At 49.1% G+C, this 13,390-nt stretch overlaps 1 protein-coding gene across 6 annotated transcripts in view; it reads right to left on the reverse strand.

Annotated features, from left to right (window-relative positions):
* Positions 1 to 232: 232 nt before the first annotated feature.
* Positions 233 to 13,390, reverse strand: part of ADIPOR2 (adiponectin receptor 2) — a 55,154-nt gene continuing 41,996 nt past the window's right edge. For all 6 annotated transcript variants that reach the window (XM_040972184.1, XM_040972187.1, XM_040972185.1 and 3 more), the window contains 5 exons: positions 9,675 to 9,846; positions 8,498 to 8,684; positions 8,107 to 8,294; positions 4,194 to 4,387; positions 233 to 2,820 (listed from right to left, as the gene is read on the reverse strand). In XM_040972184.1, coding sequence (XP_040828118.1) covers positions 2,692 to 2,820; positions 4,194 to 4,387; positions 8,107 to 8,294; positions 8,498 to 8,684; positions 9,675 to 9,846 — 870 coding nt within the window. In that variant the 3' untranslated portion in view covers positions 233 to 2,691. The remainder of the gene's footprint in view (positions 2,821 to 4,193; positions 4,388 to 8,106; positions 8,295 to 8,497; positions 8,685 to 9,674; positions 9,847 to 13,390) is intronic.

Below are 13,390 nucleotides of genomic sequence, written 5' to 3' on the forward strand. Positions count from 1 at the left end.
GTCCAGCTCCCTGCCACTGTGCCGGGGTGGGCAGCGGGGGGTGGCCCAGGTGCTTGGGCCCTTGCCACCATGTGGGGAGCCGGACTGAGCTCCTGGCTTTGGCTTACACTAGATATGGCCGTTGCCACCTTCTGCTGAGTGAACCAGCAGAGAAAAGGCACACTCTCCATCCTCACCCTGCCTTCTTTTCCAAATAGAAAACACAGTTTAGCAAACACAACGGAAACTCACATTCCATTTGGTTCTTTTTATTAGAAGAAACTGAGAATACAGCAATTAGGGAAACCTCTTGGTGAATGGAGCCATCACACAGATGCCTTCTGGAACCCCAGCCTTCTAAGATTTACCCCCCAAAATGTGCTTTGTGGCTTCAGCAATTTGCAAAGGGGAAGGGTGAAGATACTGAAAAAGGCCACTATTTAACGGTGAAAGAACGAAGCCATGGAAGTCCTACGCAGCCCATGACCAAAAAAGAAAATTGAAACTGCACGAGCGAGCAGGCCTCCGGCCGCTGAGAGTAAGGCAGTCAGGCGCCAACCTGGTGAGTTCTCAGCGGGCACTGGACGGTCAGGTGCACAGGGAGGCTGCCGGGGTGAAGTTCACGTGGAGACACACAGAGAAACGGGCCCAGACAGGCCTGCGCGCACACACACACACGCACACACACACGCGGGTGTCGGTGGCGTCCACTTCATTCTTCCCAAGAGTTTGTGCTATGTTGAACCAGATTCCTCCTGCTGTGGGGCACGGGGAGCTGGGCCCGGAGATGGCCGCTTCCTCCCTGCCTCCCAGGGTGCGACAGAAAAGCAAGTCTGGCTTCTGCTATGTGCTAATGCTCCCAGCAAACCAAGTGAGCTTCCTTCCAGATGGCCACAGTCCTGCTGGACTGCGTGAACACTGCTTCAGCCTCATGAGGCAGGGCGCGGGTCGGCGCGGCACCTCTGGCTCGGCCCACCTAGCACCAGGACATGGCATTCAGCACCCAACCCGCTCACGGACCCCTCCTTCCTGGACTCACAGCAAATGGGAGGCCCTCCCTTTACTCCTGAACCGTCCCAGAGGGGATGTCAGCCCCCAGGCCCAGGGTCTTGCGTTCAGTTCTGATACCTGCAAGCCCCTGGACGCAAAGTCTCAGCTGACAGTAATGTAAGACATGATGCTATTTGGGGAAGCTACCTTGGCTTTTAGAAGCCAAGATCAGAGTTCTATGCACCAGAATCTCCCCTGCCCTTACCTTCTGACAACCTTACACTGCGAGACAGGAGCAGTGTCGGTTTTATTTCCAGTGGTAACTCAGAAAGATGGGCTCAGGAGTCCACACTGGACTTGCTGGCAATAAGCACTCCTGCGTGGTGAGCAAGGCCTGAAGCAGCCTTACCGGAGTTCTGCGATGGGCTTTGCTGCGCAAGGGAGCTGCAATGCCCATCGTGCCGAGGCTCGACCAAACCCGTGTGCCAAGGCCATATTCTTCCTTCCTAATCCAAAGGAAGGGGCCGCCAGCCTTTGAAAGGAGTGCTGGGGTGGGGGACTCTCGCCGCGGCCAGCTCCAAGCCACAGAGTATGACGCCAGAAAGGTCGGGTTTTCAGTCAGGGATTAAGTTAGGGCAGTGACTTTTTAATAGAGGGAAATCTACAGGGTATTCCAGAACTCCATAGCAAGATTTGGAAAACTCACAACTTTCTAATCAGGCAAGAACTAGTTGAAGAACACACAGGATGCCAGGACATCAGCACAGCAGCCCTTGTGCCAGTGTGTCCAGAGGCCGGCCCTCGTCCCCTCTGCCCCTTGCCCAGCACCTGGATGACAAGAGGGGTCGCTCTCTCAGTCCACGAGTCCGTCTCTGAAACACCGCCTTAGCTCGGGTCTTTATCCTAACGCCCTGTCAGTCGTGCACCTGCTGCTTCCACTGAGAACACACACCAACTTTGTCCAACTCAGGGCTCCCCGGGCTCGGCCTTGACAGTGGTCATGTGGTCACTGCACTGGGCCACCCTCTCCGACTCACTAGGGCCCAAGGTCTGTCAGCCTGCAGAAGGCACCTCATTGCACCAAGACACTGCACATTCCGGGCCATCAGCTGATTCCCACAGTCCCTTTGTGCGACATTGAAACAGTGTGTGGTACTTGCATGTTTCATTCTATACAAAAATGCTCCCTCCCTCCCCCTGCCCCTAAGTTTTAAACATTTATATAAATTCTGATTTAAACAGTAAGTTAGAAATCTTATTTACATTAATTTCTTTGCCCAAAAGAGCATCTAAAATCATACTCCCACCCTTAATTGAATATAAACGTTCACCTAAATTGGTTTGGATTATTGTTTTAAGGAGAGCAAAAGGGAGAAGAACCAGCAGCTAACTGCGTCCCCTCCCTCTACAGATAAACACGCCGTGGCCGGGAGGCGGGCTGCCGGAGGCCCTGGGAGCCTTCCGTGGAGAGGCCACACAGGAGCAAGTCGGGCTTTGGGCCGTTTCTCTTTCTTCCTAACTGATGCACTCCATCCTCTGAGGTATGATTTATTTTTGCTTTTCTCTTCTCAGTCGTGTACCACATGGAGCCCTGGGCCACCACAGGCCCATGACGGTGTCAGTTCGGGGACTCTCGGATACTGCTGGCGCCGGCGGCCAGCGAGAGACCCGCAGGTGCCGCAGGCCATGGTTCAGGGTCCAGTCCCTGGCTGCCGGGAGCTTTCACAGCACATCCTCTTCACTGCAGCCCCCGCCAATCATGAAGCGGAACTCCTGGAGGTTGGAGACACCGTGGAAGTGAACAAAAGCTCCAGCCACCACAAAGATGTGAAACAGCTGATGGGAGTGAAACTGGAGGGGGGACACAAGGAGAGAGTGGAGAAACGCATACATTACTAAGTCTGCTAGGATCTTTATGATCATTTAATCCTGCTTTATGCTGAGCAGAGGGTGTGGAACGGTTGCTACAGAGCTCAAAGTCAAGGTGTCCACAGACCCCGGAATATCCATTAGGCCTATCACATTCTGCTGACTGAAAGCCAGCTGTCCCCAAAGAAACCCAGGGGCTGTCACCAAGCCTGAGACACGAAAATCTACACACTTAACTCTAGCGTGTCTGTGACCTCGGTGTGAGGGAGCCACAGATCCCCGACAAGACGCCTGGAAGGGTCTCCCAACTCCTGGCAGCCGGCCTTGGTCACACAGAGGGGCCTGCGACAGGTCAGCGCTGGGACCAGGCTGCAACAACATGTATCACTTTACCGCCCTGCTGAAGGCCGCGGTGTGTCCCCACGGCTCAGCACACCGTCACTGTAAAAGCCACCGCTCTCTCCTCTCTCCTGTGCCCTGGCACTGCAGCCCTTCTCATGGGAGGAACACTGACTCAGGCAGAAGCATAAACCAGCAGCACTCAAAAGTCACAACCCAGAGAGATGTTCCTAGGAAATCAAATAATCCTTCCAGAAGGAGTAAAATCCCTCTGTTCTCAATGTCAAAATTAAGATGAATCAACGGGCCAAGTGCTTGAGTTCCAGACCCACACGGAGTTCCTGGCTCCTGGCTTCAGCTTGACGCAGTGTTGGCTGCTGCAGTCATTTGAGGAGTGAACCAGTCTTTCATATCAATAAGTAAATCTTTAAAAATAAAACACAAACAAGCTTGACTGCAATTCCAGTTCTAGAGGTTCAAGCACAATGGCTCCATCAGCTACTCCTCTACGTGCCAGCACTGGCATTCCAGACGGGAGAGCCTGAGGAGGGGCCTGGCTTCAGAGCAGTTCAGCTCCAGCTGGTGTGGCCATTTGGGGAGTGAGCCAGCAGATGGAAGATCTGCCTCTGTGGATGGATCTGCCTTTCCAATAAAAAAGTTTTAAAAAAAATATCCAATTTTACCAGTCAAAAATCATGTGCCTTGAAGGAGTTCCCTACTTCTGCAAGCCTCAGCTTCCTAGTATCTAAAATGGAAGCACATGTAATTCTGTGTGTGTGTGTGTGTAAAACAGGGCCAATGGTGATTCAGGTAAGGCACCTGGCACGGTGCTGGCACCAAGTGCCCAACCAATACACGGCAGCTATGCGCTCACTGTCCCGAGAACACAGCCGGTGAGGGACGCAGGCCCCTAACACAGCACCAAGCCTAGGACTGTTCTGATCATCCCGTCCGCCTGCTCGCCCATGAGCCACTGACAGGTACGCACATGCACTTACCCGCCCTGCCGTACTCACCCAGATGTCACACTTGCCAGGAAAGAAGCGCTCTGGGATCCGGGCAGCGTACAGGGCGGCCCCTGTGATGTACAGGCTGGCCATGAGCAGCAGCCAGCCGATCTGCCCTATGGTGGCAGCCTTGAGGAAGCCCTCCGAGATGACGTAGTGCAGCGTAGGAATGATCCCACTCAGGCCTAGGCCCAGAAACACGCCTACGAGCCACAAGAAAGGAAGGCAGTGAGGCTACGGAAAGAAGTCGGCATTACACACTCTACCAGAAACTCTGTAAGCCGAGTCTATCCACGCAGGACACATTATGAAACAGAAGGTTCTTCCAACTCTGAGAGGTGGCCACACAGAACAGCACAGGCATTCTCCACATCCAGGCACAGACACAAGGAGCCTTCGCCTCAGGGGCGCAGAGTCAGGTGCCCCCCGTTCCGGGGGAAGACCTACACAACAACCCAACCCCACCATCTCCACACACCTTCCTTTCTCTTTGAAGCAACAGACATCCTTGGGCTGGGGGTGGAGGATGCATGATCACACAGCCTGGGCGGCAGAGGAGGCTGGAAAGTTGAGACACTTTACACCCGTCTCTGACTCTAGCCGCGGATTGGGGTTTGTTTTTTCTTTTAGATGCTTTGAACAAATGTCCTAATTTGTCATTTAAGGATCTCCTGGCACTGCCTCCTGCCTTTAAAATCATCTACAGCAGAAGTTTTAAACCTGTTAGTTCTAAGATAAACAGAATCTCAACAGGCATTTTAAAAAGTGAACTAGAATTTAAGAAATGTGAGTGTGTCACAAGTGAAGGGTTAAATACTACTTTGTAAAGTTCTGTAACTTACATAAATTTACAGATTAGGATTATAACAGAAAATATAACAATAAAAGTTTAAACCCACAAGTTGAAAATCATTTTGAGATCTGTGCCAGTCAAAGCCACAGTGGAGTCCTTGCCTCAGCCGGTAATGCCCCTAGGTTTTGCCAGGCAAAGCTAAGCATAATCCTTGCAGAACAAGTTCTCATTTGGAAAGCTGTCACTACAGACAAGGCTCTCACTTATTTTGGACATTACCAAATAAGGTGCTGATAGGTAATAAATGTATTATACATTATGTATAATAATACATGATATATAATATTATCTATGACATTATGATATGAACACACGCATGATGCATGCACGAATAAGTAGGAGTCCAGGGCCACACTGTGACCAGAGTCACTGTGACTGTCCAGGGCCACACTGTGACTGTCCAGGGCCACTGTGACTGTCCAGGGCCACACTGTGACTGTCCAGGGCCACTGTGACTGTCCAGGGCCACACTGTGACTGTCCAGGGCCACTGTGACTGTCCAGGGCCACTGTGACTGTCCAGGGCCACATTGTGACCAGGGTCACTGTGACTGTCCAGGGCCACACTGTGACCAGGGCCACACTGTGACCAGGGCCACTGCGACTGTCCAGGGCCACTGTGACTGTCCAGGGCCACACTGTGACTGTCCAGGGCCACACTGTGACCAGGGTCACTGTGACTGTCCAGGGCCACACTGTGGTACAGCACATTAAGCCTCCACCTGTGGTATCAGCATCCTATACGAATGCTGCACTTCTGATCCATCTTGCTGCTCATGGCCTGGGGAAGCAGCAGAGGATGGCTCAAGTGCTTGGGCCCCTGCACCCAGGTGGGAAGTCCGGATGAAGCTCCGGGCTCCTCACTCCCGGCCTCAGACCAGCTCAGCTCTGGCTCCAGTTATCTGGGGAATAAAGCAGTAGGAAGATCTCTCTCTCCTTCTCTCCCTGTAACTCTGCCCTTCAAACAAACAAAAACATGCAACTAAATCGAGGGGAGGGGCGAGGAGGAGAGAAAAGAGAAGTCGGAGAGGCGGTGCACGAAGGCCCAGGGCAGGGGCTCCGCGGGCACCGGGTGCACCGCAGAAGAGGCAGAGGAAGGGTTCTGCACATCCGAACACAAAGAAAGGGTAAGTACTGAAGTCCGGAAACACTGACTGCCCTGACTGGGTACACAACGTGTGTGTGCGCACAGAACAATCACACTAGACCTCAGAAATCTGTACCTTAGTTTTTGTCAGCTTCAACATTTTTTAAAAAGGAAAAGAAAAGCTTCCTGCTCGCTCCCTCAGCTCCTCTGTCAGGGAGCTGACCCCGAAGGCGAGCCCTCACTATTCTTCCCTCTGCCCGCCAAGTGCCAAAGCTGAGGTTCAAAGGGGGCACCTTGCAATGCTCAGCAAGAGCAAAAGGGCCAGCTCGCCTCAACCAAGACCCACAGCATGCACTCCAGCCCCACTCGCGTCCTGCCAGCTAGCCCTAGGAGCACACCACGAGGAGGGCAGCATGAGAAAAACAGGGCCCGCATCAAGTTCATTCTGCTTCTAGCCTTCCAGGTAACTGTAAATGACTGGATTTAATATTAAGGTTTAAAACAAAGGCTAAGGCCTGACGCAATAGCCTAGCTGCACTGGGATCCCTTATGGGCGCTGGTTCTAATCCCGGCAGTTCCACTTCCCATCCAGCTCCCTGCCTGTGGCCTGGGAAAGCAGTCAAGGATGGCCCAAAGCTTTGGGACCCTGCACCCATGTGGGAGACCCAGAAGAAGTTCCTGGATCCTGGGTTCAGACCAGCATAGCATCGGCTGTTGCGCTCACTTGGGGAGTGAATCATTGAATGGAAGATTTTCCTCTCTGTCTCTCCTCCTCTCTGTATATCTGACTTTCCAATAAATCTCTTTAAAAATAAATAAATAAGTACATAAAACAAAGGCTAAAGACAAAAACACTCCTGTTAACAACACTGCCTGATTTGTTCATTCTCAGCAGGGACGGAGCCCGACATGGGACAGCAACTCAAGACACAGCCCTGGCTCGCCAGGCACTTCCGGGTCAGGAGGAGACAGGAAGATTTCTGCTTTCTGATTTCCGCACCCCCGCAAGGCGACCCCAGCATGACACTGAGAGGGCCTCTGGTTTCCTCACAGGTATCTAGGTCTAAGTGCCAACTGACACACGGGCGTAAGCTTTCCCTCCTTCCAAGGGGTTGCACGGGGCCTGCGGTGGGGTGCAGCTCCAGCAGTAATCTACCTGCCTGCTCCCACACCTGTGCGGGCAGCAGCCAAGGACTCCAAAGCCTGACGTGTACCATCCATGCATCTGCCTTTCAAATAAAAAATAAAAAAAATTTTTTTAAGAGAACACACTGTACCTACTTTAACACAATCAGTACAAGACAAATCCTGATTTACCTGAAGAGATTTCATATTTAGAAGTAAAAATACAAAGCAAGGCATCGGCGCTGTGATGCTCTGGGTGGAGCCTGTGACACTAGCGTCAGTTGCTCCACGTCCGTCCAGTGGACAGGAATGTGCCTGGGAAAGCAGTGGAAGCAGGACGGCCCGAGTGTGTGGAGACCCCGGTGAAGCTCCTGCCCAAGCAGAGGCAGCCATTTGGGAAAGAACTGGAGGAGAAAAAACCTGTCTCTCTCCCCTTTCTGTTCTGTAATTCTGCCTTTCAAATATGTAAAATAAATCTTTAGAACAAAACGTAAAACATGACAACAAAAATTCAATCACCATAAAAATATAATGCAACCTGAAAGAGAAATCATTGTTTATTTTACAAAAGTGACAAAGTTACTGCCTTATAAGCAATACAACCCAAAAACTCAAGGAAATCATATCGCCTCATCCAGCTCATTGTCCCCACTCCCACCCCCTGATATCTCAATATTTTAGGACAGCTTACAAACACTGCTACCTGTCCCACACTCACTACATGAAAAACACCTCTACAAAACAAACTGTGACCTGGCTATCTTTGCATCACCTAATACAATGTTTGGCAAATAGCAGGCCTTCATTAAACGAGTGGGAATAAATGAATGCCCCAAGTAAACCTCAACTTGCTCTTACCTGCTCTTACTCCCCGATACTGCGGGGTGGCAAACATGTCCCACTGCGACACTATGATGGCAGCAATGCCCAGCACACAGATGACAATCAAGTAGATGAAGCAGGGTTGTGGGTTACAGTAGAAGGAATAATACAGCCACGGAACAAAACTTCCCATAATCAGAAGAGCAATACCAGAGTAATCCAGTCTAGGATTTAAAAGGAAAACTCATTTAATGTTAATTAAACCCATATGGCATGAGCTACCAACAGCTAAGGAGCAAACTCTACCGCTGACTAACGTAAAACCACAGAAATGTTCCCATGAGATGACACCAAGGATTTTTCCATTGGACACTGTCCCCTAATGAACTGGCCCTCAGCCTCAGACCACCACATCACAGACACTTACTTGGAGAAGAGCCGGGAGACCCCTTCTGAGTGGCAGTAGACTGTGTGGAAGAGCCACGAGAAAGAAAGGCAGAGAATGGCTCCTAGGAAGAATAACCCAAAGACCACCTTCTCCTGCAGAGGGGCCACAAAGGAGATGTTCGGACGGAACATATAAAAGATCCCCAGGCACAGAAAGAACACACAACCTAGGAGAAGAGCACAAGAGATGGACATTAAATATCCTCAACTTCCATTAAATAATACTCTTCTCTCAATGCTTATTAAAATAATACTGTACAACGTAAGTAACTGTTCCCTGGTCTGGTTTGAGGGCACTAACAATCTAGAGAAAAATAGTTATCTACAGTAAGATCACAGTGCAAACTAAATAGTAAACCAGTGCAAAACTTCACCCTAAAAAGCCAGAGAACAAAATGGCAGCTCCACTGCATTTGTACAGTTTTGTCCTCAGGCCTGACACAATGGCTCACCTGGCTAATCCTCTCCTCTTCAAGCACCAGCACCCCACTGGGCACCGGTTCGTGTCCCAACCACTCCAGTTCCCATCCTTGCTTATGCTTGGGAAAGCAGCAGAGGATGGTCCAAAGCCTTGAGACCCTGCACCAATGTGGAAGATCCGGAGGATGCTCCTGGCTTCAAATCAGCTCAGCTCCGGCTATTGTGGCCATCTTGGGAGTGAGCCAACAGATGGATGGAAGCTCTTTCTTTCTGTCTCTCCTTCTCCCTGTAAATCTGCCTTCCCAATACAAATAAATAAATATTTGAAAAAAAATTATTTTTATTGGAAAGGCAGATATACAGAGAGAAGGAGAGACAGAGAGGAAGATCTTCCGTCTGAAGATTCACTCCCCAAGCAACCGCAACGGTCAGAGCTGAGCCAATCTAAAGCCAGGAGCCAGGAGCTTCTTCCAGGTCTCCCACGCTGGTGCAGGGTCCCAAAGCTTTTGGCCATCTTCGACTGCTTTCCCAGGTCACAAGCAGGGAGCTGGATGGGAAGTAGGGCCACCAGGATTAGAACCAGCACCCATATGGGATCTCGGTACATTTAAGGTGAGGACTTTAACCGCTATGCTATCATGTTGGGTCCAAAAATAAATACATAAATATTAACAAAAAGCTTCTGCCCTTCCCTTCAAAGACATGCAAATAAATGGAAGAAACTCGTTCATACATACCTAAGAGATGTGTCCAGATGTTGCCTGTCTCTGTGTGTATTCTGAAAATGCTCTTAAAACAGGCCCGGAAGGAAGGCATCGGAGGCCGGTGTCCGTGTAAAAGAAAGTCGTTATCCTTGAGCCAGTCTGGTAGCACATCATGAGGGATCACTCGCCATCGACCCTCCCAAACCTAAGAGAAGAGCGTCATCAAATCAGTGCCGTCCGCTTCTCCAACACTTAGCCCACGCAGCCACCTCTTACCACACTGCTTCACACCAGGGAAAAATCTTTAGTTAAAAACAGACTGATGAGAAGATATTTCTTAAATGGAAGAACTTTCTTAGCAAAAGGAAAGAATGAACAGATTCATAGAACATGCCCTAAAGGACGGTTCCAAGTTTTGTCTCAGTCGGCTAGCGGTGGGGGAAGGATCCAACTCTTTGCACACACTAATCCCCCTTCATTCCGAACAGACTCTACCTCTGAAAAGTCCCAGCGCTGTTAAATATGACAGCTTTTCTATCTTATGTTCCTTTGGTTAGAAAAAGAACTATACAGAATCACAATTCTGTGTCTTTTGCTAGAAAGCCTTTCCCGTCCCCCTTTTCTTTTTTGGGCATAACCACAGTAAATTTGATGAAACAGAAAACAAAAAGGGCAGGTGTAGGAAAAATCCGGATTCCTGACATTAACTAATTGTAGGAGCTTTAACTGATCACAAATCTCCAAGCTTCATTTTCTTCACACATAACATGAAGATAATGGTGGTTCAACTACTCAATACGGAAATTAGGAGGACCAAATCAACAAGACGAGTCCATGCACTCCTAGCACCCACCAGAGAAAGACGGTGTGTAACCCTAACCATCCCCACATGCAATCAATCACCCAGCAACTGGCGCTGTTATGCCTTGCATAATACTTTGGCTGTTTTCATAATAGTTTGGTGTTACCCAAAAGCCCATGTTATCGGCATCTTGGTCCACAGCTCTCACGTTAACAGCTAATGGTTAATGGAATAAGGCAGAGACGGCTCCTTCGGGTCTATGGTGGGTCTAGTGGTGGCCGTTTGGTCACTGGGGTGTACCTTCAGAAGGTACTTCTCCTGAGAGGCTTGGCTGACAAGACAAGCCTAGCCTTCCCAGCTCCTGGCTTAAAGTACGACCCTCCTTCTGTACATCCTCTGCCATCAGTGGCTCTCTTCATCAAACATCAGTCCAATAGGGCCACTCAGTCTGGGACTGGGAACCTCCAAAACCATGAGCCAGAATACAACTCACTCAGGCCCACGGCTGCAGCATTACACAAGAAGCTGCAGCCTAGAATGCCAGCTTCCACACAGGTTCTGGTTTGAGTCCAGATGTTCCACTTCCAATCCAGCTCGCTGCTGATGTGTCTAGGGAATTGCAGCAAAAACAGCCCATGTTCTTGGACCCTCACAACCACATGGGAGACAAGGAAGAAGCTCCTGGACCCTGGCTTTGGGCCAGCCCTGCCCCATCTGTTGCAGCCTTTTGGGGAGTAGACCAGCAGATGAAAGATTTCTCTTCCTCTATCTCTCTAATAAGACTGCTTTCCAAACAAAGAAAACAAATCTTGAAATGAATACATTAACTCTTTCCTTCTAGGGAGCTCCTTGCAGGTATCTGTCAGATGGCAATGACAAGCTGATGGCCATGGTGACTAAGCCCCGCTCCTCCCCACGCTGGAGATGGCAGAGCTCAGCTGGAGTGCCAGAATTGCTGAGCCCCTTCTTTCCTCCCTGTGTCTCCCCACGAGGATCCGGAGGAAAGGGGCTCAGGAGGCTGGGATTCTCTCCTTAGAAAGTTCGTCAGTTTTCTAACACGTCTAAGCTCAGAGAGTTCAAATCACAAGGTTCACTTAATCCTGAACTAATTTGCTTCTGTTAAACAGAAAAATGTAAGGAAAAAAATGCCAGGCACACAATCTACCTTCCAACCAGTGAGGGCTCAGTAACCCTTCTAATCTAGGACCACATTTGTATAACAACTTTTCGTTGGCTTGGTGTGAGGACACTGGTGGGAAATCAAGTAAGGAGAGATAGGTCTTCGTTGTAAAGCTGTAAATCAAGAATTGGCAGAATTTACCTTGAGACAGGGACTCTCACCTCTAGCCCTCAGGGGTCTAGTGACAACACAGCTAAGCCACAGAAATCTGTTGTGCAGAGACTGCCCCTTCCTACCACCCCACTACCTGCTCTCTTCCTCACTGAGATTTGTGGGTTTAAAGATTTATTTTATTTTTATTTGAAAGACAGTTACACAGAGACAAGGGGACAGAGAAAGGGTCTTCCATCTGTTGGTTCACTCCTCAAATGCTCTGACACCTGCAACTGATCAGATCCCAAGCCAAGAACCAAGAGCTTGTTCCAGCTCTCCCACATGGGTGCAGGGTCCCAAGGCTTTGGGCCATTCTCCACTGCTTTCCCAGACCACAAGCAGGGAGCCTCCCATTCAAATGGGATGCCAGTGCCACAGGTGAAGGCCCAACCTACTATGCCATAGTACAAGCCCCTGTGGTTTACTTTTATTCCCCTTTTCTCTATTTATGATGATGATGATGTAATGATACAATTCCATAGACCCTGGTATTTCTTTACCCTCCCCTACCCAAATCGCCTCTCACCCACTGAGTTCCCCTATATTATTACAATAGTATAGTACTTCGTGCACAGTCATATGTCTAACATTGCAAGCATGGACAATGGCAGAGAGTCCAGCATCCTACTGTCAAGTTTTAAGTTTGTTTGGGAGTCCACCTTTGATCTGAAAGTAGAGATGCACACTGCATTGCATCCTCACATCTGGATATGACAGTCTCCATTACACAGTTACTATACATCCCCTTAAATGAAAAGCCACAAAAATCAACAACAGGAAGAAAGAACAAAAATTTACACCACCATGAAGTTAAACACTACCGAATGACTAATGTACCGCAGAAGAAATGCAAAAGAAAATAAAAAACCTTCTTGAAGAAAATGATGCTACTGGGCCCAGCATGGTGGCCTAGCAGCTAGAGTTCTCGCCTTGAATGTGCCAGGATCCCATATGAGCTCTGGTTCTAATCCCAGCGGCCCTACTTCCCATCCAGCTCCCTGCCTGTGGCCTGGAAAAGTAGTTGAGGAACAGCCCAAAGCCTTGAGACCCTGCACCTGCATGGGCGACCCGGAGGAGGTTGCTGGCTCCTGCCTCCGGATCGGCACAGCACCGGCCGTTGCGGCCACTTGGGGAGTGAATCATCGGACGGAAGATCTTCCTCTCTATCTCTCCTTGTCTCTGTATATCTGACTTTGTAATAAAAATAAATAAATAAATAAATCTTTAAAAAAAAAAAAACAAATTGCCAGCCAAGAACATTTATCCAGCAAAATTATCCTTCAGAAATAAGGGAGATATAAAAAATAATCCTTAGACAAACAAAACGTCAGAGAATTTATTAACACCAGATTTGTAACAAACACCAAATGGAGTTTCTCATACTGAAACAGATACTACTAAGTAAAAAGCAAATATCACAAGGTAGAAAACTCACTGGTTTCACTGTAGAAATGAGCTAATATGGTAATAATGGTGTGTCAACCATTCATCTTTTTTTATCTTTTTCAAATATTATTTGGTGGCTTTAACATGTAAGGGTACTTGACACATTTAAATATCAGAAAATCAAGGCTGCAACTTGTATGGAGGGACTATACCTTCGCAGTAACACTG

This window comes from Ochotona curzoniae, unplaced genomic scaffold (assembly GCF_017591425.1).
Source record: "Ochotona curzoniae isolate NIBS_2020 unplaced genomic scaffold, NIBS_Ocur_1.0 contig_2235, whole genome shotgun sequence".
NCBI classification, from domain to species: domain Eukaryota; kingdom Metazoa; phylum Chordata; class Mammalia; order Lagomorpha; family Ochotonidae; genus Ochotona; species Ochotona curzoniae.